This window comes from Mastigoproctus giganteus, chromosome 3 (assembly GCF_048544385.1).
Source record: "Mastigoproctus giganteus isolate SK-2022 chromosome 3, ASM4854438v1, whole genome shotgun sequence".
NCBI lineage: Eukaryota > Metazoa > Arthropoda > Arachnida > Uropygi > Thelyphonidae > Mastigoproctus > Mastigoproctus giganteus.
Genome location: NC_143577.1, coordinates 106,584,827 through 106,610,603, shown reverse-complemented (window position 1 = coordinate 106,610,603; position 25,777 = coordinate 106,584,827). Strand labels below are relative to the sequence as shown.

The window sequence follows — 25,777 nt, the reverse complement described above, 5'->3', positions numbered from 1 at the left end:
TATAAGTATCTAATTTTGTATCTATATAAGCTGGTTAAGCTTCCAGTACGTCTGTGGTGTGCCTTTGCTCTGGAGTGCTAGTCTGTTCTATTGTTTATTTTTCGCTGCATAATGGTCCTCTGTCGATATGGGGCAAAATGCTCAGTCTATTTTTATTTTATTTTAGTAGTTTGATTAGTCTCTTTTGGTGATATTTTACATTTCTCGGAACTGGTACCTTACTGGGGGGGGCGTCTGCTAAATTGTTATACGATTGGTTTTATATTTTAAATTTTAAAATGGATTTATTTGAACCGGATTTAAATTGTATTCTAAATTATTTGGAGGCTTTCGGCTACAGTTTCTGTCTTGTAACCCATTCTCTACCCTCCCAATTACGATTAATTGTTATGTTTATGTTAAATTTTCACTCTACAGTTTTGCCATACTACGGGCATTTGTATTAATTTTTCAATACGCAATTTCAGTAATATATTGGATATCATGTGGAGGATTTGTATTTTACTGCCTCTAATGACTACTTAATGTTTATTTATTTTCTTATTTATCTATTTTATTTTTTAATGTCATTACTTATATATTAAGGATAATATAAAGAACCATTAGAATAAGCAAATCAATCCAATAATAATACCATCAGAAAAAAATTTATTATTGCTTTTTACCGCCAATCTAGATGACTTCAACTGGGGCCAACCACCCAGAATGAAGGCAAAAACGACAAGAGGTTCTCTGTTTCTGTGATGATCAATATATGCTAAGTAATTTAAATCTAAACCAAATATAAACCAGTATAAGCTGAATGTAAATCGAAAGATGATAATAAAAGTTTAGAAATATTAGAATCAAAGGTAAGAAATATAAATGTAAGCATATATTAATCATCGTTGACCCGACAGAGAACGTAATTTAATGATTAAAATAAGATTAAATATATAATACATACTACATATTGACCGTATCTAGGACGTATTGTAATAGTCGTCAAAATAATATGTGGTGCCCCCTATGTGATGGATATGGTAAAAATAAATAATTAAATTAACGCATAGAGAAACATGCAGATAGTAAGAAGAAAAACTAAAGGAGTAGGAATAATAGAACCTGAACTCCACAAAGGCGAAAAATAGTGGTATAGATAAGAAATAGTTTCTCCTACGTCCTCGGATTGCCCTAATAATTTTGGAGAAATAAAATAAAGAGTGTAGGACAGTTTAAAGACATTACAAGATATAAGTTGTGGCTCGGGTATGCCCGGGGATCGCAAACCCGTTCCTATAGTAGGAACCTGAGCTGAATTTGCATGTTATCTCAGCGTGAACCTAAGTAAATTTAAATGAATTTAACTATATATTAACTATATATTAAAAAAAAAAAAAAAAAAAAAAATGATACACTCTAATTTGCAAGCCGGTGGGTACAAGTTTTCTACGCCGTAAGACACCAAGGATGCAAAGTGTATCCTATTTACATATATACATGGCACTAAATATAACGATTATATTGAAAATTATATTAAAACAATAGGTTCATAAAACAAATTTTTGAAATTAATTATGTTTATCGCTTTCCTGAAATGATATTTCAGGTAAGCGATAGGGAAATTATTATTGATCAACCTGCCGTACAACGCTGTTAAGCCCGCTGAACAATTTTTATTACTATTGCAGATATAAGCAATCCTTAGACATTGCGATAAAATTATATTAGCATGCACTGATTTTGATATATTATATCTCCAGTTTGTAAGGCTGACTACGTTAAAATTAAATGCATCTCTTTTATTATATATGTTTACGTCTATATTATTATTATGGAATATTTCTATATGAAGATCCAGATAATTTGCTATAGTATCGGAACTATTAGTTTTTTCCAATACAAGTTCTACTGGATATAATTTACTGTAATCCTGGACAAAATGTGGACGATTAAAAACACATATATCATCTACGTGTCTATATATAAGTAGGTTATCTTGGAATTCTCTTTCTGTATAATGTAGATAAAGGTTTGCGATTATGCTTGATGCTGGACTTCCCATAGGGGTGCCAGTCACTTGTATATATAACGATGTTCCGTCATATACATAATTATTAAAGATGCATAATTTTATTAGAGAATCCCAATAGGTTAAATCAACCTTTATAGCATTTTTATTTTCTAAATATAATTTCTGGAGGACGACTTTTAATTTATCAAGATTAATGCTCGTAAATAGACTGTTAAAGTCGAATGTTTGTATTTGATGAATATTGTTATTTTTTAGAGCATTTATAATAGGTAGGTAAGTTGTTATTTATTATAATAGTTTTATTTAAGTTATTTAATATAATTTTAAGTAACTTTTCTAACGTTTTTCCGGGAAATTTAGCATAACTATCTCTACATGAAGTTATGAATCTAAAAGCAATCGGTGTTTTATGAAATTTGGGTATGTCATATATAAATGGATATTTTATGTATACTTTAATTTTTTATGCAATGCAATTAATTTTTTGATTATTATATTAGAGGAAGATGTTATCTGTTTATATGTATGGCTAGACTGTAGTTCATTTTTTTAAAATTTCTATATAATATGATTTACATAATTGCAAGCAGCTTTGTCAACGGGAGTAATTACAAAATGTTCGTGTATATCTTTGAGCTGCCTATTTATTAATTTTGTATTATATAGATTATCCTGTATGAATTTCAATTGATTATATTTGCTAGATATGATATTAAGCATTGTAAATAACCACATGTGGTATGCTTCAACCGGTATGTTATGGTTGTATGCTGATCTTATGCAGTATTTAAGTAAATCTAGATATATAACAATTTTTTAAAGTTAGATTTATTAATAGGTAAATTAGGTCGAAATTTAAAACCCAGTGATAAAATATCTCTAAGTTCGGGATATGGGATTATCTAAATTGCCGGTTATAATGTGATTATGGTTAGGATCCACGTATCTATGAAATGAAGGTTTGTGGCAAACACATGTATCCTGTCCGATGTTAATATTGTGAAGGTTTGTAGCTATTGTTTTATAGTTACAGGCTTTAAGACCAAATGGTCTAGAATATCTAAATCTGATATTAATATGTAAGTTATTAATAGGCAGCAAGTCATTACGTAAATTAATAGTTTTATGTATATCTAAATCATCCATTAATTTATTTTGAAAGTATAAGATGAGGACAGAGTTTTCCGTCTGCTTGCTAACATTCAAAATATGAAATCTGAATTTGACAATGTCTGATATAATGTGCATAAGATGAGAAGATGCAAAGATGCTTTGAGTACACTAAGTTTAATACTGAAAAGTGTGTTATGTATTTTACTAATATTTATAGGATCCGTGTCCCACATTTTGAATAAATCTATGAAGTCTCCTAGATGTTCTCGGTTGCTTTTATATGTGTTGGATTTACTATATTTCCTATTGCGATTATATTTACGAAGTTTGTCAATTTGAAACATATTGTAAACACAAATCTTTTAAATTATTCGTCACATATTTTTGATTAAATTATTATTTAGACCGTATGGATATAGTGTTTTGTATTGTAACATGCTAATATCTTCTTGCAATAATCTTTCATTTGCGTTATTAATTACGTTAAGTATTGAAATGAAAATATTACCAAAAGTATGTTTTTGGAAATGTCTGAATTCAATATCATGTTCCAGATTACCTGTTTTCTTGCTGGATTTGTTATTATAAGTTTTAATATCGGAACGAAGGTTCATTCTAATATTTAGTTTATTGCTAGTTTGACCAATATATTTAACATTGCAAGTACGACAAGTGATCATATATATGACGTTATTCATTTTACAGAATATATATGTGAATTCGTATTAATTGTAGCATGATTTGGATGCATATAGGGGCAAGTAAGACTTAATTTGTTATTACAAGGTTGAAATTTAAGAGATGGTGATTGGATATTAGTGCCAGAAGCATTATATGCTAAACTGCTCTGTAAAGTGTGTGATATTTGTGTATGTGTCGATGTATTAACATGGTTCGGATTACTATCCAGGGCAACAATAGTATCCTCGGTCACTTTTATCCTACTCTGCCGATGTAGTATATTATTATTATTATTATATTTAAGTGACATAATAAGAGCAAAGTTAATATAAAATAAAGTAAAAGCAAAGTTAATATAAAATAAAATATAAAATAAAATCAAGATGCGCAATCATAAATCCATGAAGGTAAAATTAAGAGGGATCGATGCAGTTCAGAAAATAGAAAAAGAAATATAATAGAAAATGCAGTCTTAGGTAGTGTATACTTAACCTAAGGAAAGCTTTTGTATATATTTATAATTATTGATAAAAAAGTAAAGAAAGTAAGTTAAAACGACAATAATTGTAAATAATATTTATGAGTCAATGCAGTTGCAAGCAATCATGCAATACACCCATAATGTCTGTAATATTAAGGATAATATAAAGAACCATTAGAATAAGCAAATCAATCCAATAATAATACCATCAGGGACCTAAGAAAACGCAAAAAAAAAAAAAAAAAAAAAAAAAAATTGTTATCGCTTTTTCCGCCAATCTAGATGACTTCAACTGGGGCCAACCACCCAGAATGAAGGCAAAAAACAACAAGAGGTTCTCTGTTTCTGTGATGATCAATATATGCTAAGTAATTTAAATCTAAACCAAATATAAACCAGTATAAGCCGAATGTAAATCGAATATAAATAAATCGAAAGATGATAATAAAAGTTAAGAAAATTTAGAAATATTAGAATCAAAGGTAAGAAATATAAGTAAAATATAAATGTAAGCATAAATTAATCATCGTTGACCCGATAGAGAACGTAATTTAATGATTAAAATAAGATTAAATATATAATACATACTACATATTGACCGTATCTAGGACATATTGTAATAGTCGTCAAAATAATGTGGTGCCCCCTATGTGATGGATACAGTAAAAATAAATAATTAAATTAACGCATAGAGAAACATGCAGATAGTAAGACGACTATTACAATATGTCCTAGATACGGTCAATATGTAGTATGTATTATATATTTAATCTTATTTTAATCATTAAATTACATTCTCTGTCGGGTCAGCGATGATTAATATATGCTTACATTTATATTTTACTTATATTTCTTACCTTTGATTCTGATATTTCTAAATTTTCTTAACTTTTATTATCATCTTTCGATTTATTTATATTCGATTTACATTCGGCTTATACTGGTTTATATTTGGTTTAGATATAAATTACTTAGCATATATTGATCATCACAGAAACAGAGAACCTTTCGTCGTTTTTTGCCTTCATTCTGGGTGGTTGGCCCCAGTTGAAGTCATCTAGATTGGCGGTAAAAAGCGATAATAAATTTTTTTTTTTTTTTTTTTTTCGCGTTTTCTTAGGTCCCTGATGGTATTATTATTGGATTGATTTGCTTATTCTAATGGTTCTTTATATTATCCTTAATATTACAGACATTATGGGTGTATTGCATGATTGCTTGCAGCTGCATTGACTCATAAATATTATTTACATATTAGTTACAGTTATTGTCATTTTAACTTTCTTTCTTTACTTTTTTATCAATAATTATATATATATATATATATACACTTTTTTTTTTTTTTTAGGCCCTAGCCACTGAAATCTTAGGAAACTAGGTGTCGGGACCTGCCAGAGTACTTACTTAAAATACTGGTGTACCTGGTTTGCCTCCACAGGGCCAAGTGTGAGCCCCAATAGGGGTCCAACGGCTAAATGGTCAGATGAACATTGGTACACTACACTACACTTAACAATATCCACACTTTTAAATTTCTGGCTTCAACAGTGTTCTGTTTCACACGACAATATATATTACACAAAGATGGGGGAAACCCCTTTTGCCATTACCCGAAAACACTTTGCACTTGACACTCATTGCTACCAACGTCTTTATTTTCTTAGGTTGGCTTGCTTGATACTTTCGACAATCTCTGCATTTGACTTTGGCATCATTGAACACTCAGCTGTAGCAGTGTGGCATTCAGACCCTTTCTTTCAGTTATCAGAAAATTATTGAAAAAACACCTAAAACGGGATGGAAGGAAAATGCAGTACGATTGCAACAATACAATTATTTGTATTGTTGCGATTCAATAATATGTATTGTTGCAATCGTACTTCCTGGGTAATTAGGCTGTTGACTTGGACTTCACTAACCTCTTCCAAACATTGATTCGGTCGTGAGCATAAAACAAATATCGGTCGTGAGCATAAAACATTACATCATTCATACCTACTGTTCTAGCTGTGTGATTTTAAAATGGTTCTGATTCTCTCCAGAGATGTTTTCACATAAAACATCTTTTGTGCGTACATGGTACACATGTGGGTTTCCCCCCCCCCTTTGGGCTGTCTATCATCTGGTTATGGAGTTAGTGCTGTCAACAAGGTATGTCATAAGTAGGATGGCTTCCTGTTCTCATGTCTTTTTCCTGTATACTTGTCACTTTAGCCTCAATTTTCCATGATGTTTTGCTTATTTTTCAGTATTGCCTGGTTGTCTTAGTTGCATTTATTCTGCAGTGCTTTATATATGAATTTTATATTTAATTCTGTTTTTTTTTTTGTGGTATAGTTTTTTTTAGCATGATAAGGGTCTTTAACTGCAAAGGTAATCTGGATTTGTCACAATAAATCCATATTATCCAAAGGAGCAATTCTTCAGTGTGATCTAATGGAACAATTTTTCAGTGTGATCTGTTGGAACATTTTTTCGTCTCAAAAACACACTGTAACATGTGAGTGGAGTGAAATAGAATAGAAACTTAAATTATATGTATAATTAATCCTTCATGTATGTTACTGAATGTGATTGTAATGATTAAATGTATGAATTCTGTGACGTTTTTTATTTTTCTTTAGATATACTACATTATCTTATCGTGCTCCTGAAATGGTAGATCTTTATTGTGGAAAGCCTCTTACTCCAAAAGCTGATATATGGGTAAGAATGAATGCATCAAAATGTATTTCATATGAGCTAAAAATTTCTTTTAAAAATTTTACAATCTTAAATACTTTGCTGCTCTAGTCTTATCTAATAATTTACTGGACTTTACTAATATAGATTTTCTACACACAAGTTTTTTTTTTTTTTTTTGTTGTTTTTTTTGCTGTTGCATCTAACATGGTATTCAGTATACTTATTTTCACAGTTTGCTCTTGAATATGTTCTTTAAATTAACGTTGCTTTTGTCATTCTGTCTAAATATGGGAAGATGAAGAATAATTTTTTGTAATAATAATAAAAACGCAAAATGAAAGATTGAAGAAATGTTTTCTTTTGAATATTCAAATGGTTAGCATCCATATTCATTTTAAAATTTTGTATCACTTTCAATGGGGCTGGCATAAATATACTTTAACTTACATTGTCCCTGTGGGTGTCATATATCAGGAGTGGCAAAGTTTAGTAAACCTAAAGGTTACAAAAGATTACCTTTAAAGAACTTGAGAGTGAAACAAGATAATCTTGAAAGGCCTGACAGCCTCATTTGTGTATCTTATTTTTTCACTGAACCCTTCCTGAATGAAACATGTACATACAGATTGAGCCACATATAATTCAAAATCTTAATGTCAGTTTTGTGTTATATTACTTTTTTAATATTAAGTTTATATGATGTTATTTATTACTTTTTTAATATTAAGTTTATATGACGTTATTTATGAAATTTAAATGAATTGTTTCCTGAATTACTTTTTGGTAAATTGCATCTCTTCACAGTAAGCTGACATATATTGTCTACCCTGTATATGTTATTCATGTATATGCCCCTGAGTAGCATCTATGTATACAGGTTGTTTCACAGTTGCAGGGAAAAAATGTAAGAGCATATTCTATAACTGAAAATAAGAAAAGAACATTCCTCTGCATGCATGACTTAGAAGTCTTTATTTCTAAGATATTAAACATTAATTATAAATTATAAAAAGAAACAAATAAACCTCTAGAGGAAACACCTAAAGCAGCTGTTATTATTAGTAGTGGCAAATAATGCAAGACAGCAAGCTTATAAAGCACCAGCAAAAAAAAAAAAAAAACTTTCTGTCACCTGCCCATCCCTCTCCAATAATTTGTCTAGTTCTTCCTTGTTCATTCAAACTACTGACTTCCATGATAACAGATGCCAGTTCGTTCTAACAATGAATACCCGCTGACTGGAGGCAAACTATTTTTTCTCAATTTGAATTTATGCCTCCCTAATGCATATAGTCCGAACAAGAGGAAGAACGCCATCAGCACAGAGCTTGCTCAATCCATTTATGCAGTGTTGTTTGTATGTAACTTGGTAGGTTTCTGTATTTTTACTTCATAGCAAGGCTAAATTGAATTGTGTGATGCTTGGTGTGGCTGTACCTATTGCACATGCCTAACTCCAGCTTTTGGCCAAGTCAACCATAGACCCCCTTTGTCACTTGAGTCCCACTTTTTGTGTGTTTTGCGTAATGGTTAATCCTGCTCTGCATGTACCCCCCTCGCACAATGAAAATTTAATGCAAAAAAAATTTTTTTTGCCATTGATTATGAATTACAGGGTTAGACGCAATGGAGCTAGACAAAATGAAGTGTAAAATTAAGGGTTGAGCCAGTGCATGTGGTACATGGCTAATAACTATTCACTATTGCATTCTTATAATTTATGGTTGATGTTTTCCCAATAAAATAAACAAATTTTAGATAACAATGTAATAAATGGGGATTGCTAAATTGTTAGTAAAAAAATGTTGAAAGTGATCTTTTGCAGATCTTGGTGCAGCACTCATCATGACGAATCCACAATTCCCTGGTGTGTCTTATCATTTCAGAACTGTCTTAATGGTTTTTGCACCTTCCAAAATGCTATTTCTTAGTTTAGATGTTCAAACTGATTAATGCATAGAATAAACCATGGATCTAATGTGATTCCATGTAAAGTAATCTAAGGCAGTTCTATTCAAAGTGTGGTCCGCGGAACAGTGCTGGTTTGCGAACCGTTTGTTATCAGTCTGCACCGAATTGGAAATTCATTGTGGATGTTACCAGTCCACAACGATTTATATTTTACAAAAGTACTGGCCCGCAACGGATTGGAAATAAAAGGAACTCTTCCTTCACCACAGATAGTTTGAGAAGCACTGATCTTAAGGGTGTGTGGTCAGGTGATTGTGCTGGCCCTTGTACAGTGCTAACCAGTCGGTTGCTTAATGTAATCAGTATTTAAAAAGTCATGCATCATGGGAAAAGTGGGCTGGTTCCCAATTATGCATTATATCTTCCAATAGTTCTCAAATTATTCTGCAAAACATGTAGGTATGCTATTCATGAAAGATTTGTTGGTTAAAAAGGAGAAAGAGAGGATCAATAAGATTTGTACATAAAAAAATGTTTTTCATTTTAGATCATTTATGATTATTTCATTTATGTAATTTATGATTAATGTTTAGTATCTCGGAAATAAAAACTTAAGAAATATTTTTATTAGAGCATTTTTTATTTTTAGTTGTAGAATAAGCTTCTCTGTTTTTCACATGCAATTTTGAAATAGGCCTATATATATATAATTTTATATAATGAGTAATATGGAAAGAAAGTTAATAAATTGTAACAAACTAACTAATACTCCCATGCACTTGCAACGGCAATATGGCATTACAACCATAATGTGTATAAAATATGTTTTATATAGGCAAGACTTTCCCTTAACAAAACCATGCTGTGTCCTAGCTATAACTGAAGTCTTACTGTAGTTTTTAGTGTTTTGCACCAACCTTGCGTAGAAATAAAAATAAAAACACCAAGGAAACTGAACTTTTGATAACTGTGTTTATAATAAATTACAATAACCTGTATTTACAATAAATTTAACTTTACAATAAACTATACATATGAATTATTAAAATCTGCTACATTACAATCAATAAAATGCATTAAAATATACTAGATTAAAAGCGATAAAAATCGTAGCTTTCAAAGGCTCCAGCCTTCTTCTTCAGCGGTGTTTTCTTGTTCTGCAGTACATCTTTAAATATCAGTAGGTTAATGGTACTCCTCACGTGTTTTCATTCACACGTGTTCCGTTCTCTTGCGTTGTGGAACCGGAAGTGGCTCGAGCGGAAGTCATACGGAAGCGTTCATCCCTTCTGAGGATAGTGGTCTCAAAGATGGGATGAATCCGCGTACCTCTATCTCTATTAATGTTAATTGTAGAACAAATCCGCAAACTCTCGAGCCACTTACGGTCCCAGAACTTATGCGCCCGATCGGTGATGATAGCATCGTCCGGGGAGATCTGGTGTTGCTTCTCCCAAAAATGCTCGGCCACGGCGGACTTGCCATATTCCGCATTTCTTATTGCCTTAGTGTGTTCCCCCAGACGATCTTTAAGACGGCGTTTTGTTTCCCCTACATAACATTCCCCACAATCCGGGCATCTAATGCTATATACGACCCCACTTGTGTTCTCTTTTTGAATGGGGTCTTTAACCTGAGACACGATTGTCTGCAGCCTCCGCCCTGGAAGCTGCACACAACGTGTCTGGTACTTTCTTAGTATTCTAGCTATATGATCAGTCAAACCCGGATAGTAGGGAATGTATGCAGTGGCTATTGGTGTAAAAGGCTCGCCTCTCCTCTGATTTCCTTTAACATATTTCTCTATAATCCTCTGGGGGTAACCACATTTTGCAAGATCCGTCGTGACCCGTTCATACTCTAACTTTCTATCATCGGAGGTACTGCAATGTGATTTTGCTCTATCAACTAAAGTTCTTATCACACTGTTCCTATGATGGTTGGTCTGAGCTGAGCTGTAATGCGAATACTGCCCTTTACACATGGACTTCCTATATACCCTAGTCTTTAGCTGTCGATCTTCCCTACAGACCAACACATCTAGGAACGGCAAAACCCCTCCTTCTTCCACCTCCGATGTAAATTGTATGAATGGGGAGAAGTCATTTAAGATGTTCAACACCTGATCTTCACTCCCCTTCCGAACAATTGAAAACGTATCATCCACATACCTTTTCCAGGGGCGCATAGGGAGAATACTAGCATTAAATATTCTGGCCTCGAGCTCCTCCATAGCTAAATTAGCTATAATTGCGCTAATGGGGGAGCCCATGGCTGTACCATTAACCTGCTTATACATAGTATTGTCAAACACCATAGTGGTGCTTGAGAGGCATAACTCTATTCCTTTCTCAATATCCTCCAGCTTTAGCTGCGTTCTAGTATTTAGGGTGGTGTCCCTCTGTAACGTCATGTGTGCACACCACACCCCATGCTCAATCGGAATACATGTAAATAGCGATTTCACGTCGAAAGAGATCATGATTTCATTCTCTTCTATGGGTTGGCTTCTAATAAACTGCACAAATTCTTTACTATCTTTAATACTGTATTCTGAAAGTCCCACTAGTGGGGATAATAATTTGGCTAAGAAACCAGAAAGTGCATAGGTTGGACTGCCTATAAATGAGACTATGGGTCTAAGTGGCACATCTACTTTGTGAATTTTAGGCAAGCCATAAAATCTTGGCATTTGGCTACCTGTAGCGTGCAACATCCAATATTGTTCCTTAGAAATTTTGTTAGACTTAAGCCAACCCTGCACCATTCTGTTCACTTGCCGTTCCAAACTAAGAAGTGGACTTTTCTGAATAACTTTATAAGTCATCTGATCTTCCAATAAACCCAACGCTTTAATTCTATATGCTTCCTTATCAAGAACCACAGTTGCTCTGCCCTTGTCCGCGGGTAGGACTACGATGCTATCATCTTGTTTAAGGCTTCTTAGCGCTAATTTTTGCTTCACATTAAGATTGGAGGGGGCATCTTTAGCTTGACTTAGGATCGCTGCTACTTTTACTCGAACTTCATTAGCTGTAGCTTCGGGAAGTTTGTTTATAGCCCTTTCCACGCCCATTGCTACTTCTGCAACGGGTAATCTGGGCGGTACCATGGCAAATTTCGGTCCTAAATTTAGAACCTCCAATTGCTCTTTAGTTAATTGTTTATTGCTCATATTCACCACAAAATCCTTGGTGGTGCTATCACTATTGCCCCTAAGCTTGGTTTGTTCTCTAAGCTTGTCAAACTTCCCCATTTGTCTCCGTGTATAACTGTCCGAAATTTGTTTTGCTTTAGCTGCTACCACACTAACCACTCCTGCTAAGTGTATCGGAGTCAACTTGTCATTTATCTTATCCAAGCACTGCCTTTTACCTCTCCTAATGTGGTATAAATTGTTATGTAATTTTTCGATCCATATATTAAGGATCTTCTTTTGATACCACTTGGTAATGTTAAATACTCGTTCATCTTCAAAGGGTAGCTTTGTTTGAAAGCCTCGTGGAATGAGATTATGCGTCTTGCATCGATGGGCAACCTCAAATGTTGTTCATGTTCCGCCTCCCTAATAGGTGCTATCGTAGTCCGCGGGTAGGACTACGATAGCATCGTAGTCCTACCCGCGGACAAGGGCAGAGCAACTGTGGTTCTTGATAAGGAAGCATATAGAATTAAAGCGTTGGGTTTATTGGAAGATCAGATGACTTATAAAGTTATTCAGAAAAGTCCACTTCTTAGTTTGGAACGGCAAGTGAACAGAATGGTGCAGGGTTGGCTTAAGTCTAACAAAATTTCTAAGGAACAATATTGGATGTTGCACGCTACAGGTAGCCAAATGCCAAGATTTTATGGCTTGCCTAAAATTCACAAAGTAGATGTGCCACTTAGACCCATAGTCTCATTTATAGGCAGTCCAACCTATGCACTTTCTGGTTTCTTAGCCAAATTATTATCCCCACTAGTGGGACTTTCAGAATACAGTATTAAAGATAGTAAAGAATTTGTGCAGTTTATTAGAAGCCAACCCATAGAAGAGAATGAAATCATGATCTCTTTCGACGTGAAATCGCTATTTACATGTATTCCGATTGAGCATGGGGTGTGGTGTGCACACATGACGTTACAGAGGGACACCACCCTAAATACTAGAACGCAGCTAAAGCTGGAGGATATTGAGAAAGGAATAGAGTTATGCCTCTCAAGCACCACTATGGTGTTTGACAATACTATGTATAAGCAGGTTAATGGTACAGCCATGGGCTCCCCCATTAGCGCAATTATAGCTAATTTAGCTATGGAGGAGCTCGAGGCCAGAATATTTAATGCTAGTATTCTCCCTATGCGCCCCTGGAAAAGGTATGTGGATGATACGTTTTCAATTGTTCGGAAGGGGAGTGAAGATCAGGTGTTGAACATCTTAAATGACTTCTCCCCATTCATACAATTTACATCAGAGGTGGAAGAAGGAGGGGTTTTGCCGTTCCTAGATGTGTTGGTCTGTAGGGAAAATCGACAGCTAAAGACTAGGGTATATAGGAAGTCCATGTGTAAAGGGCAGTATTCGCATTACAGCTCAGCTCAGACCAACCATCATAGGAACAGTGTGATAAGAACTTTAGTTGATAGAGCAAAATCACATTGCAGTACCTCCGATGATAGAAAGTTAGAGTATGAACGGGTCACGACGGATCTTGCAAAATGTGGTTACCCCCAGAGGATTATAGAGAAATATGTTAAAGGAAATCAGAGGAGAGGCGAGCCTTTTACACCAATAGCCACTGCATACATTCCCTACTATCCGGGTTTGACTGATCATATAGCTAGAATACTAAGAAAGTACCAGACACGTTGTGTGCAGCTTCCAGGGCGGAGGCTGCAGACAATCGTGTCTCAGGTTAAAGACCCCATTCAAAAAGAGAACACAAGTGGGGTCGTATATAGCATTAGATGCCCGGATTGTGGGGAATGTTATGTAGGGGAAACAAAATGCCGTCTTAAAGATCGTCTGGGGTAACACACTAAGGCAATAAGAAATGCGGAATATGGCAAGTCCGCCGTGGCCGAGCATTTTTGGGAGAAGCAACACCAGATCTCCCCGGACGATGCTATCATCACCGATCGGGCGCATAAGTTCTGGGACCGTAAGTGGCTCGAGAGTTTGCGGATTTGTTCTACAATTAACATTAATAGAGATAGAGGTACGCGGATTCATCCCATCTTTGAGACCACTATCCTCAGAAGGGATGAACGCTTCCGTATGACTTCCGCTCGAGCCACTTCCGGTTCCACAACGCAAGAGAACGGAACACGTGTGAATGAAAACACGTGAGGAGTACCATTAACCTACTGATATTTAAAGATGTACTGCAGAACAAGAAAACACCGCTGAAGAAGAAGGCTGGAGCCTTTGAAAGCTACGATTTTTATCGCTTTTAATCTAGTATATTTTAATGCATTTTATTGATTGTAATGCAGCAGATTTTAATAATTCATATGTATAGTTTATTGTAAAGTTAAATTTATTGTAAATACAGGTTATTGTAATTTATTATAAACACAGTTATCAAAAGTTCAGTTTCCTTGGTGTTTTTATTTTTATTTCTACGCAAGGTTGGTGCAAAACACTAAAAACTACAGTATGAATATACCCAACCTCAGAGGCCTGTTTGAAGAACTGAAGTCTTGTCTAGATGATCCTGCAGTGCTTCTTTAAACAGTGCCTCCATTAATTTTCCTGGAACAGAAGTTAAACTCACAGGTCTATAATTACTTGTGTCAGCCTTTGATCCTCCTTTGTGAATTGGGGTCACATTTGTACATCTCCAGTGTATGAGTACCACCCCTGAGTCCAAAGAAGCTCTCATAATTATGGCTAAGGGTTTGCTTACTTATTTTGCTGCCTCCTTTAATATAACAGGATAGATCCCATCCACTTCGGGTGCCTTTTTTGTGTTTATCCTCAACAATTTCTCCTCCAATTTCCTCTCGGTTATTACAAAATCATCTAGCTCACTGCCAGAGTTTACTTCACCTCTGGTATTCCCCTTCCTGAATAACTCCTCATGTGTGAATGTAGATGCAAAATACTCGTTTAGTTTGTTAGCCCCCTGAGCAGGACCCTGAACGGTTGAACCATCAATATCCAGTGGACCAATCTGATTCATCTCTTTCCTTCTAGAGTTTACATAGGTAAAGAACTCTTTTCTGTTTTTCTTTGCATCCTTTGCCAAGGATTTCTCATGATCTGCCTTTGCCTGCCTAATCTCCTTTGTGACTTGGTTACAGACCAGCTTATATCTATCATAGGCTTCCATGTCACCCATTTTATATGTATCCTATGCATTTTTTTTCTCTGCCATATGTCTCATTAGTTCATCTGACATCCATTTAGGCCTAAACCTTGAACAGGATTTCTGAGTTGGTATATAAAGCCTAGTAGCTTCCAAGATAAGTTCTTTGAATGCTTCCCATTTTGAATTTGATGTTGGTAACATCATCAGTTGGTCCCACTGTATAGAATTTAAATATTGTTTCAGACCATCGTAGTCGCCTTTACGAAAGCAAAATCTCTTCCCTTTACCCCTGATGGTAGTTACCTCTTTGAGTAAATCCCACTTCAGCACACTGTGATCACTGCCACCTAGTGGTTCTTTTATCTGCAGATTCTTAATGCATGAAGAATCACTACTGATAATCAGATCAAGAATATTACTCCCTCTAGTTGCCTCCAGAACATGTTGATGTAGAAAACAATCATCCAATAAATCGACAAAAGCCTTGCTAGTGTGTGAGTGACCAACCCACAAATTCCAGTCAATATCTGGGAAATTAAAATCCCCCATTATAAGACTCTGATTTACTGGCCCACTCTACTTCCCTGTACAGTTTCTTATTATACTCATCAGAGTCATTAGGCCTATAGCACACTCCTACTCTCAATTTTGATCTCCCAATGCTTATGTCACACCAAACTGACTCAACACTGCACTGTCCAGCAATGTCGACTGGCTTCACTTCCTTGGATTTTATGTGTTTCTTAACTAATAGCATAACCCCTCCTCCCTTGCTATCCTGTCTATCCTTTCTGTACACATTGTACTCCCCAAATTCCAGTTCTGCATTCCTTATATCTTTGTGACACCACATCTCGGATATCCCAACAATATCTTTTTTTTTTTTTTTTTTTTTCATGAAACTCCAAACACGAGAGGTGTTAGAACCTATAGTACTTAGTACCGTGCTTGCGTTGGAGGTTGAGAAGACGAAAGAAGATATTTGTTGACATTGGACTTGAACTTCTGTAGACTGTAATTTTCAGGAAATACGTATGGAGGAAGGTTGTTCCAGAAAATGGCAGTTGAATGAATAAACAAGGAAGATGAAAAGTTGGTTCTGTGAATTTGAAGTTGGACAGAAAATGGATGTTGGCTGGTGGTGGCACATGTTTGGACTGTTTTGAAAGAGAGAGCAGAAGAACAGTGCCTATGGAAGAATCAGTAGAAGAGGCATGCAGCAGAAACAGTACGTCTATGAGACAGCGGGTGCAGAGACTCTGTTAGAGATGAGTCCTTAATTAACCTAACTGCCCTCTTCTGAATGGAATCAAGAAGCCTGAGAGACGTTTTGGGGGCACAACCCCAGATGTGGGAACAATATTCCATGGCAGAGTGGATTTGCGATACAGAGTGAGCAGCTGTTTGGAAGAAAAGTAACGCCAAGAGCGAAAGAGAAAACCAAGTTTTTTAGATGCAGAAGAAGCAATATTTGTAATGTGCTTGTGCCAGGAGAGAGTAGAAGTCAGGGTAATCCCCAAAAGAGATATATCATTTTGCCTAGAAATCGGAGTGTCACTAAAGATAAGCATAGGAGCAGAAGAATCCTTTTTTGCGAGATATAAGACAAGACTGAGTTTTAGAAGGGTTGAAATCAACTAAGTTATCTTTGCCCCACTGGAAAATTACCTGAAGATCGGCATTTAAGGAATTGGTAGCAGATTTTCGAGAAGTTGAAGCTGATTGAGCAGGACAAGGTTTCTCAAAATGGAAAGTGGAATGCAATGTGCTATCATCGGCAAAACTATGGATAGGATTTCCAGTCAATGGAAGAAGGTCATTAATATACAAGAGGAAAAGAGTGGGGGAAAGAACTGAACCTTGGGGGACACCGGCATTAGTGGAGAAGTTAGAAGACAGAGAGCCATCTACCATCACCCTCGGTGAGCGATCAGAGAGAAAACTGGATAACCAATTACTAAAAACAGTTGGCAAACCATAAGATGGAAGCTTGTTTAGAAGACCTTTATGCCAAACACGATCGAAAGCCTTTGAGTTGTCAAGAGCAACTACTTGTGATTTGCCGAACCTTTCCATTGAATTAGTCCACAAATGGGTAACATAAGCCAGAATATCACCAGTGGATCGACACTGATGGAATCCATACTGGCGATCGTTGATCAGACGGAAGGTTTCTAGGTAGTTTAAAATTTGGCGGTTAATTGATTTCTCCATTACTTTAGAAAGAGTAGAAGTAATTGCAATGGGACGATAATTGGATGGGAGGGATTTGTCACCCTTTTTAGGAACTGGCTGGATATGAGCAAATTTCCAAGCAGAAGGAAAAACACCTTTGGAATAAGAAAGTGAAAAAAGGTGGCAAAGAATAAGAGAAGTTCAGGAGCGCTGGTTTTGAGAACAAGTGGAGAAATACCATCGGGACCTGGAGCTTTCTTAGCATCAAGATTCTTCAAAATCCTTCTGACATCATTTTGACGGAAGATCACAGGAGGCATTGAATGGAGTGTGTTGGGAATAGTGGGGGGTGTTTTACCAAGATCGTTAATGCATGAGTTGAAAGAAAAATGGGATGCTAGCAGGTCAGCTTTATCCTTGGCTGAAGTGACAACAGAACCATCTGGTTTGGACAGAGGTGGGAGCAGAGATGGGCAAAAGTTGTGGCCAATAGCTTTGGCAAGAGACCAGAATCCTCGGCTACCATTAGGGCAAGAAGCAAGTTTTATACTCCTAGCCTATTCAATTCATCTAGTTTGGACTGGTTAATAACTGCTTTACAATTGTTGCGAGCTTTGGTGTAGGCAGAGAATGAAACTGAAGAATTAGAAACAAGCCAATTACGATATGCAGCATTCTTCTCTTGAACAGGCTTAGCACATTTATTTGAAAACCAAGGTTTAGATAAAGGATGAGATTTTAAAGTGGAGTGTGGGATAAAGGATTCCATTCCTGCAAGAATAATTTCACTGACATGATCTGAGCAAACATTGACATCAGAAGTTTTGAAACAGTAATCCGACCAAGGAAAAGAAGAAAAGAAGTCTCGCAGGTCATCCCATTTTGCATTCTTGTAATGCCAAACAACACGAGGTTGGGAATAGCCATGAGATAAAGGTTCCATTGGAGAAAAGACAATCACCAAGTTGTGATCTGAAGTGCCTAATGGACCTCTCACTTTGACCGTGTACTTAGAAGGGTTGTTTGTGAGAAAAAGATCAAGCATATTGGCTGTATAATTAGGATTGTCCAGTATCCTTGTAGGTAAATGAACAATCTGTGCAAGATCATTAGTAATTGCAAAAGCCTCAGCATCTCGACCAGCTGGGTCGGTGTGACTAGAAAACGGAAGCCAGCTGGAGTTGTGAACATTAAAATCACTAAGGAAAATTACCTCACTGTTAGAAAAGTTGCACTGGAGAAAGTCAAGTTGCAAAGAGACAAAGTCAAAGAACTCCAAGTGATTTGTGAACTCCAAGATTAGTGGAGTTGGGAGAACGGTAGAGACAACAGATGAATTTGACACAATGAGGTAGAGAGATTTTAAGCCAGAGAAGATCAAAGAGAGGAGATTCCAAATTTCCAAGTCTCTGACAGGGAATATCAGAATGGACATATGCACAAGTACCACCTTTGAGGCGAAAAGAATCATACAGCGAATAATTTGGGCATCAGATATGAGCAGTAGTTGAATCAACTGATAACTGAGATTCTGTCAGAAAAAGTACATGGGATTTGGCAGACTGCAAGTGGAAATTGACATAATTGAGATTAGAATTGAGACCACATATATTTGTGAAATGAATTAGGAAGTGCTTGGGAGGTTTAGATCTTTTCTCAGATAAGCTTTCTCTATTAGTTTGACTATTCATGGTGTATTCAATAGTAAGAAAAAGTGTGTGGGACATGCTGTATGAAGTAATGAAATTTTTGGATATGGCGTACACATGGTAAGAATATACCCAGATCCTTGACATAACGTGGCCTCGACAATGCTCCCCGCATACACACTACTCGGACTCCCTCCAGTTACTATCTGGCAGAATAGTGGTAGCAAGATTATACCCTAGCTGATCCGGAAGCCTCCTAGAGAGTTACCAATAGGTTCGTTCCGATGTACTAACTAACGGCCAGCCTGCGAACACCGTTTTAGAGTGTACCCTTGAAATGTAAGGAATATTGGATCTCACTACGATGTTCATCATAACCTCAAAAGTCATCAATCATACTGCATGATGGAAGAGATGGGTATGGGTTGACCGGAACTTAGCTCTAGAGACTAAACATGGGTTCCACAACTTCAAGCCTCCAATAAGCAAAGTGGTGGTATTGCATCGGTTGATGAGAGTCATTTACCACCTAGTACTGCCTGGTAACATAGAGGGGCAGCGTTCCTCCCTGTGGTGTGGGCGCCACACTTCATCCCCTGCTTATGTTGGTTCACACCTGGATGGTCACTCACCATGTACTTGGGGCATGGAGGTTATACCCAGGATTACTAACAGTCCCACCATCGTGAAGGTGCAAGCAGAGGATTTGGCTGTTACAGGCCGTCCGGACTTCGCCAAAATTGGGTCCACTTGACTTGAGTGTCACCCGAATATCAGTTCCATCAGCGTTCTAGACTCACAGGTAGCAAGTACAGCTTGTCTCGCTTATCTGAGAGAATGTTTGTGACCACCTCAAGGACCAGTCCTTTGATGATCTGCCTTTGATGTTTTGATCAATACTTGAAATTCATCAAATTTATTTACCAAACTCCTAGCATTGGTGTATATGCAAGTATACATGCACCTGTTCCTATTCTTAGCTACCCTAACACAACCCATGTGTTAACTTGTACCGCAATGACTCCCAGCAGTCTCTGAAATATCCTGCATCTTGTTTTCCAGGCTGCTGCTCATTCCAGTAGAAGCAGTGCAAGAATCACTTTCACCTCCGGCAGTGGCTGCTGTTAATCTATTAGTCCTTGTATTCACCCAAGCTAGCAGTTTTCTGACCCACCTAATACTGGCTCCATTGCGTCAGCAAATATTCTTGCACCCTTTCTATTTAAGTGTATTCCATCCCTGTAGAAGCAGTCTTTCCTCTTAAGAAGTACAGACCAGGCTGAAAAATTACTGGATGATCAGTCAAACACATTTCAGATAATGTGTCCATATATGTATGAATTATCTCAAAACCCTCCATTAAATGTTGTCAACTTTTATCCATGTTTTCAAGTGAATATAGACAGTTTATAATAGATGGCATCGTGAAAATAGTTTTTAAAATTATAAGACTACGCTTGTTAGCCCTCGTCTGATTTTTGTAAGTCAAAGTAAAGCTTTGTGAGCCCAAGTTCTCTGTAATTCAAATCAAGTAGTTGAATAAATCGAATCAAGTGATTTACAAATAGATATAGAAGACATTATTGTATCAAAAACAGTGAAGTAGAGAGATGAAAATTTTTTTAAATTGTGATTTTATTTTTGATAATAACTTCACTCTAATTTTGAATGACCAAATGAAAATAAGAACAAATTAATATTTAAAAGCATTTAAATATTAATTTTGTAATTGCACTGTTATGAAATTTGAGAATTCTGTGAAGAAACTCAAGCTGCTATGAGAAACTCAGTTCTCATAGCAGCTTGTGGAAGAAACTCACTGCAGAGGCTGTTAGTGGAAAACTCACACCTTTGTGCCCGCACACTATCAGCAGATTCGCTGCTGGGAAGTTTAAATTAAATTTACACATAAACCAAAAATATACTTTTAAAATCATGATTAATATCTTTTTTTAGCTGTATTCAATGTGCTTGGTAATAAATTAAGTAGCATCTTTTGAAAATATTCTGATAAAAAGCTTCTGAATAACCAGTATTGATAAACTGATAAGATGAAAGGAAAAGATCATACATGGTGCTGAAAAAGAGCCACGAGTTAGGGTTGAATTTGAAAGTGTCTGCAATTCTTCCCAGACACGATAGGAGGGAGTACATGATGAGAGCCTTGTCGATCAATTCGGAACTGGTGAGATTGTTCAAGGCTCAAGGGGTAGAATTTTTCTCAGCCTGGTCTGTGCTTGTTAACAGGAGAGACTGCTTCTACAGGGATGGGATACACTTAAATAGAAAGGGTGCAAGAATATTTACTGATGCTATCGAGGCAGAGTTAGGTAGGTCGGAAAACCGCTAGCTTGGTGGGGTACATGTACTAATAGATTAACAATAGCTGCTGGCAAAGGTAAAAGTGATTCTTGCATTACTTCTATTGAAATGCACTTGAGCAGCACCCTGGAAAGCAAGGCAATGGGAATTTCCAGGACTGCTGGGAGTCATAGTGGAACAAGTAAATACATGGGCTGTGTTAGGGTAACTAAGAGTAGAAACAGGTGCATGTATACTTACATGTACACCAATGCTAGCAGTATAGATAATAAATTCGATGAGCTTGAAGTGCTAGTCAAGACGTCAAAGGCAGATATTGTTGGGATATCAGAGGCATGGTGTCACACAGACATAAGCAGTGCAGAACTGGAATTTGCGGAGTACAATGTGTACAGAAAGGATAGACAGGACAGGAAGGGAGGAGGGGTTATGCTGTTAGTTAAGAAACATAAAATCTAAGGAAGTGCATCCAATTGATGTGGGTGGACATGCAATGTTGAGTCTGTTTGGTGTGACAAAACCACTGGGAAAGGAAAAATGAGAGTAGGTGTGTGTTATAGGCCTAATGAATCTGAAATGTGTAATGAACAATTGTGCAAAGAAGTAGTGGGCCAGTAAATTAGAGAGCCTAATAATGGGGGATTTTAATTTCCCAGATATTGACTGGAATTTGTGGGTTGGTCACTCACACACTAGCAAGGCTTTTGTGGATTTATTGGATGACTGTTTTCTACAGCAGCGTGCTCGGGAAGCAACTAGAGGGAGTAATACTCTTGAACTGATTATCAGTAGTGATTCTTCATGCATCAAGAATCTGCAGATAAAGGAACCACTAGGTGGAAGTGATCACAGTGTGCTGAAGTGGGATTTACTCAAAGAGGTAACTACCATCAGAGGTAAAGGGAAGGGTTTTTGCTTTCGTATAGGCGACTACGATGGTCTGAGACAGTATTTAAATTCTATACAGTGGGACTAACTGATGATGTTATCAACATCAAATTCAAGATGGGAAGCATTCAAAGAACTTACCTTGGAAGCTACTAGGCTTTATATACCAACTAAGAAATATTGTTCAAGGTTTAGGCCTAAATGGTCAGATGAACTAATGAGACATATGGCAGAGAAAAAAAAATGCACGGGATACATATAAATTAATGGGTGACATGGAAGCCTATGATAGATATAAGCTGGTCTGTAACCAAGTTACCAAGGAGGTTAGGCAGGCGAAGGCAGATTACGAGAAATCTTTGGCAAAGGATGCAAAGAAAAACAGCAAAGAGTCGTTACTTATGTAAACTCTAGAAGGAAGGGGATGAATCATATTGGTCCACTTGATATCGATGGTTCAACTATTGATGATCCTGCTTAGGTAGCTAACAATCTAAATGAATATTTTGCATCAACATTCACACATCAGGAGTTATTCAGGGAGGGGAATGCCAGAGTGGTATTCAAATCTGGCAGTAAGCTAGATAATCTTGTAATAGCTGAGAGTAGTGGAGGAGAAATTGTTGAAGATAAGCACCTGGGTTGGATGGAATCTATCCAGTTATATTAAAGGAGGTGGCAAAGGAAGTAAGCAAACCCTTAGCCATAATTACGAGAGCTTCTTTGGACTCAGGGGTGGTACTCATAGACTGGAGATGTACAAATGTGACCCAAATTCACAAAGGAGGACAAAGGCTGACACAAGTAATTATAGACCTGTGAGTTTAACTTCTGTTCCAGGAAAATTAATGGAGGCACTGTTTAAAGAAGCACTGCAGGATCATCTAGGCAAGACTTCAGTTATAGCCAGGACACAGCATGGTTTTGTTAAGGGAAAGTCTTGCCTGACCAATTTGATTGGATACTATGATGTGGTCACAAAGGAACTGGATGCAAAGAATAACTTTGATGTCATATATTTGGATCTTAGAAAAGCCTTTGATACTGTTGCACATGGAAGACTGCTGCTTTGGATAAAGGAATGGTTAAGTGGGAGAAGACAGAGAGTGGTAATCAATGGACACTGCTCTTCGTGGACTAATGTTATTAGTGGAGTCCCTCAGGGTTCAGTGTTGGGTCCATTGTTGTTGTCTGTATTTATAAATGATATTGATGATGTTATATCAGGCTTAATGTCCAAGTTTGCAGAAGATACGAACGTTGGCAGGGTTGTTAATGGCACTAATGACAGTACACTGCTGCAGGATCTAGAAAAGTTGAATAGATGGGCTGAGAGGTGGCAAATGAAGTTTAACATTGACAAATGTAAAGTACTACATATGGGAAGCAGTAATCCCAGAGTAACGTATCAACTTTGTGGTATCACACTGACAGTGGTAGAGAATGAAAAGGACTTGGGGGTAATTGTGCTGGCAGATATGAAGTTTTCTGAGCAGTGCAGATTGTTTGCAAGAGTAGCTCATGGTGTCTTGTCAATGATATACAGGAATTTTTCTAGCAGGGATAAAGAGGTGATTATACCCTTGTATAAGGCAATGGTTATTCTACACCTTGAGTACAAGGCCGGAGGCCTCATTTTAAGAAGGATGTAGAGCTGTTGGAATGAGTACAGAGAAGGGCAACAAGATTAGTGAATGGAACAAAGGGTTGCTCTTATGAAGAAAGGATTAAGTTTTGCAAATTACAGTGTCTGGAGACTAGGCACCTGCGAGGTGATCTGATTGAGGTGTATAAAGCTTTGAATAGTTTGATCATGCTGATGTGGATGGGATTCTTCCTCTTGCTCAGAATAATCGCCTGAGAGGCATAAATTCAAATTGAGGAAAGATGGTTGTAGGATAGATGTGCGGAAGTTTGCCTTTAGCCAGCGTGTGGTTGATTGCTGGAACAAACTTCCATCTGTTGTAGAAGTTGATAGCTTAAGTAGATTCTAGGCAGAACATGACAAACATTTGGAGCCAGTGGATGGGCGAAATAAGGGTGGTTTTTTTTTTTTTTTTTGGATGATGCTATATGAGCTTGTTTTCTTGCATCAAGTGCCTTTGCTAATGCTAATGACAGTTAAACTCCCATCTCAAATTAATAAATAGATATAAGTTTTAAACACATGCAGTGATTAATTTTAAATTGTGAATTTTTTAAGTATGAAATCTAAATTGTTTTAAACTGCTTGTAAATTGTTTGGAGCTAAAGGAATTGTTACTGTAAATTGGGCATTTATGTTTTTGATATGATTATGTATTTCTGTATATATGCACTCAGTGATCACTGAATTTTGACCACTCCATCTGTAATAGACTATGCATAGTTCGCATAGTCACACATAGTTCACAGTATAAAAAGTCAAACAGCTTTGTATGCTAGAGCAATGGTAATTTGCATCTGACTGTGCAAGTCAAAGTGATAAAAGTAGCAGTTATGGGATGTAGTAAAGATCTCAGAGTTTCAAAAGGGCACTATTGTTGGAGCCCATTCATTTGGTGTTTCCATTGAAAACTGCATGTCTTGTCTTTTGTTGATGGCCTGGTGTGGTTAAGATGTACAAAGAATGATAATGAATGGATCAAACCACCTCCTGCAAACTGAACTGTAAAGGATTACACAAGGTGGAGTTTCATAGTGAGTGAAGAGTGTAGCACATTGTATGGGCTCAATGGTAGGTCACAATGTGACAGTTGACATAGCAGTACAATTTCAGGAATAGACAATATCCCAAATGATGATGCACCACACATTCAGACGTATGGGGTTCCACTTAGTGAGGAGAAGGTATTTCCTTCTCCAGGGTTTGCCGTCACAACCATGTCGAGCTGGTTTAGTGCATTGTCTTTCCTGGGACATAGTCCCGTCTGTGCTCGTTGGTCATATGCATTGTGGCATTGTAGCGATTTAGCTGCCTGACAATTTAGAAGTCATGTGACAAGCAAGAGAGGGTCAGTGAAGAGAAGGAAATACCTTCTCCTCACTTCCCCTCTCTCTATCATCGACGGTGAGTGCTGTGATGTCAGCAACACACCTGGTTGGTCAAGTGCAAAGTGTGTTAGTTGTCTGATGGCACTAGGGAGTCCCCATCTCTGCATTGTGTATCTCTTTGTATAGCACAGAACCCTGTGTAGGCTAGAGATTTATAAAGTGTGTGGGGATTGGGTACCATTGTTCTTCTGACTGTTGGGCTCCCGTTGGGACCCACCGTTACCGCACTTGGCCCTGGGGAAGCAGGTCAGTTACCCAGTAGATTTTATTTTGTACTCTGGCAAGCCCTGCCCTTTAGTTTCCAAAGATTTCAGTGGCAAGGGCCTATGTGAGAAAAGGGGGGAGGGGTAAATGCTAGAATATAAAAGGCCGAGAGAGGTTTATGTAATGTGGACGTTATTAATTTGATAAATTGTGTGGGGCATACAGTGGCGAGTTAGAGTAGGGGTGAGACTGAAGGTTGGGGGGGGAAAGACAGAGGTATGGGGATGATAGAGAAGGTGACCACTGAAAATCAGTAAGGCAGGCCCAT

At 36.9% G+C, this 25,777-nt stretch overlaps 1 protein-coding gene across 3 annotated transcripts in view; it reads left to right on the top strand.

Annotated features, from left to right (window-relative positions):
- LOC150088207 (uncharacterized) overlaps positions 1 to 25,777 on the top strand; it is a 376,069-nt gene that overhangs the window by 197,195 nt on the left and 153,097 nt on the right. For all 3 annotated transcript variants that reach the window (XM_090369384.1, XM_090369385.1, XM_090369386.1), the window contains one exon: positions 6,914 to 6,995. In XM_090369384.1, the coding sequence (XP_090225510.1) occupies positions 6,914 to 6,995 (82 nt within the window). The remainder of the gene's footprint in view (positions 1 to 6,913; positions 6,996 to 25,777) is intronic.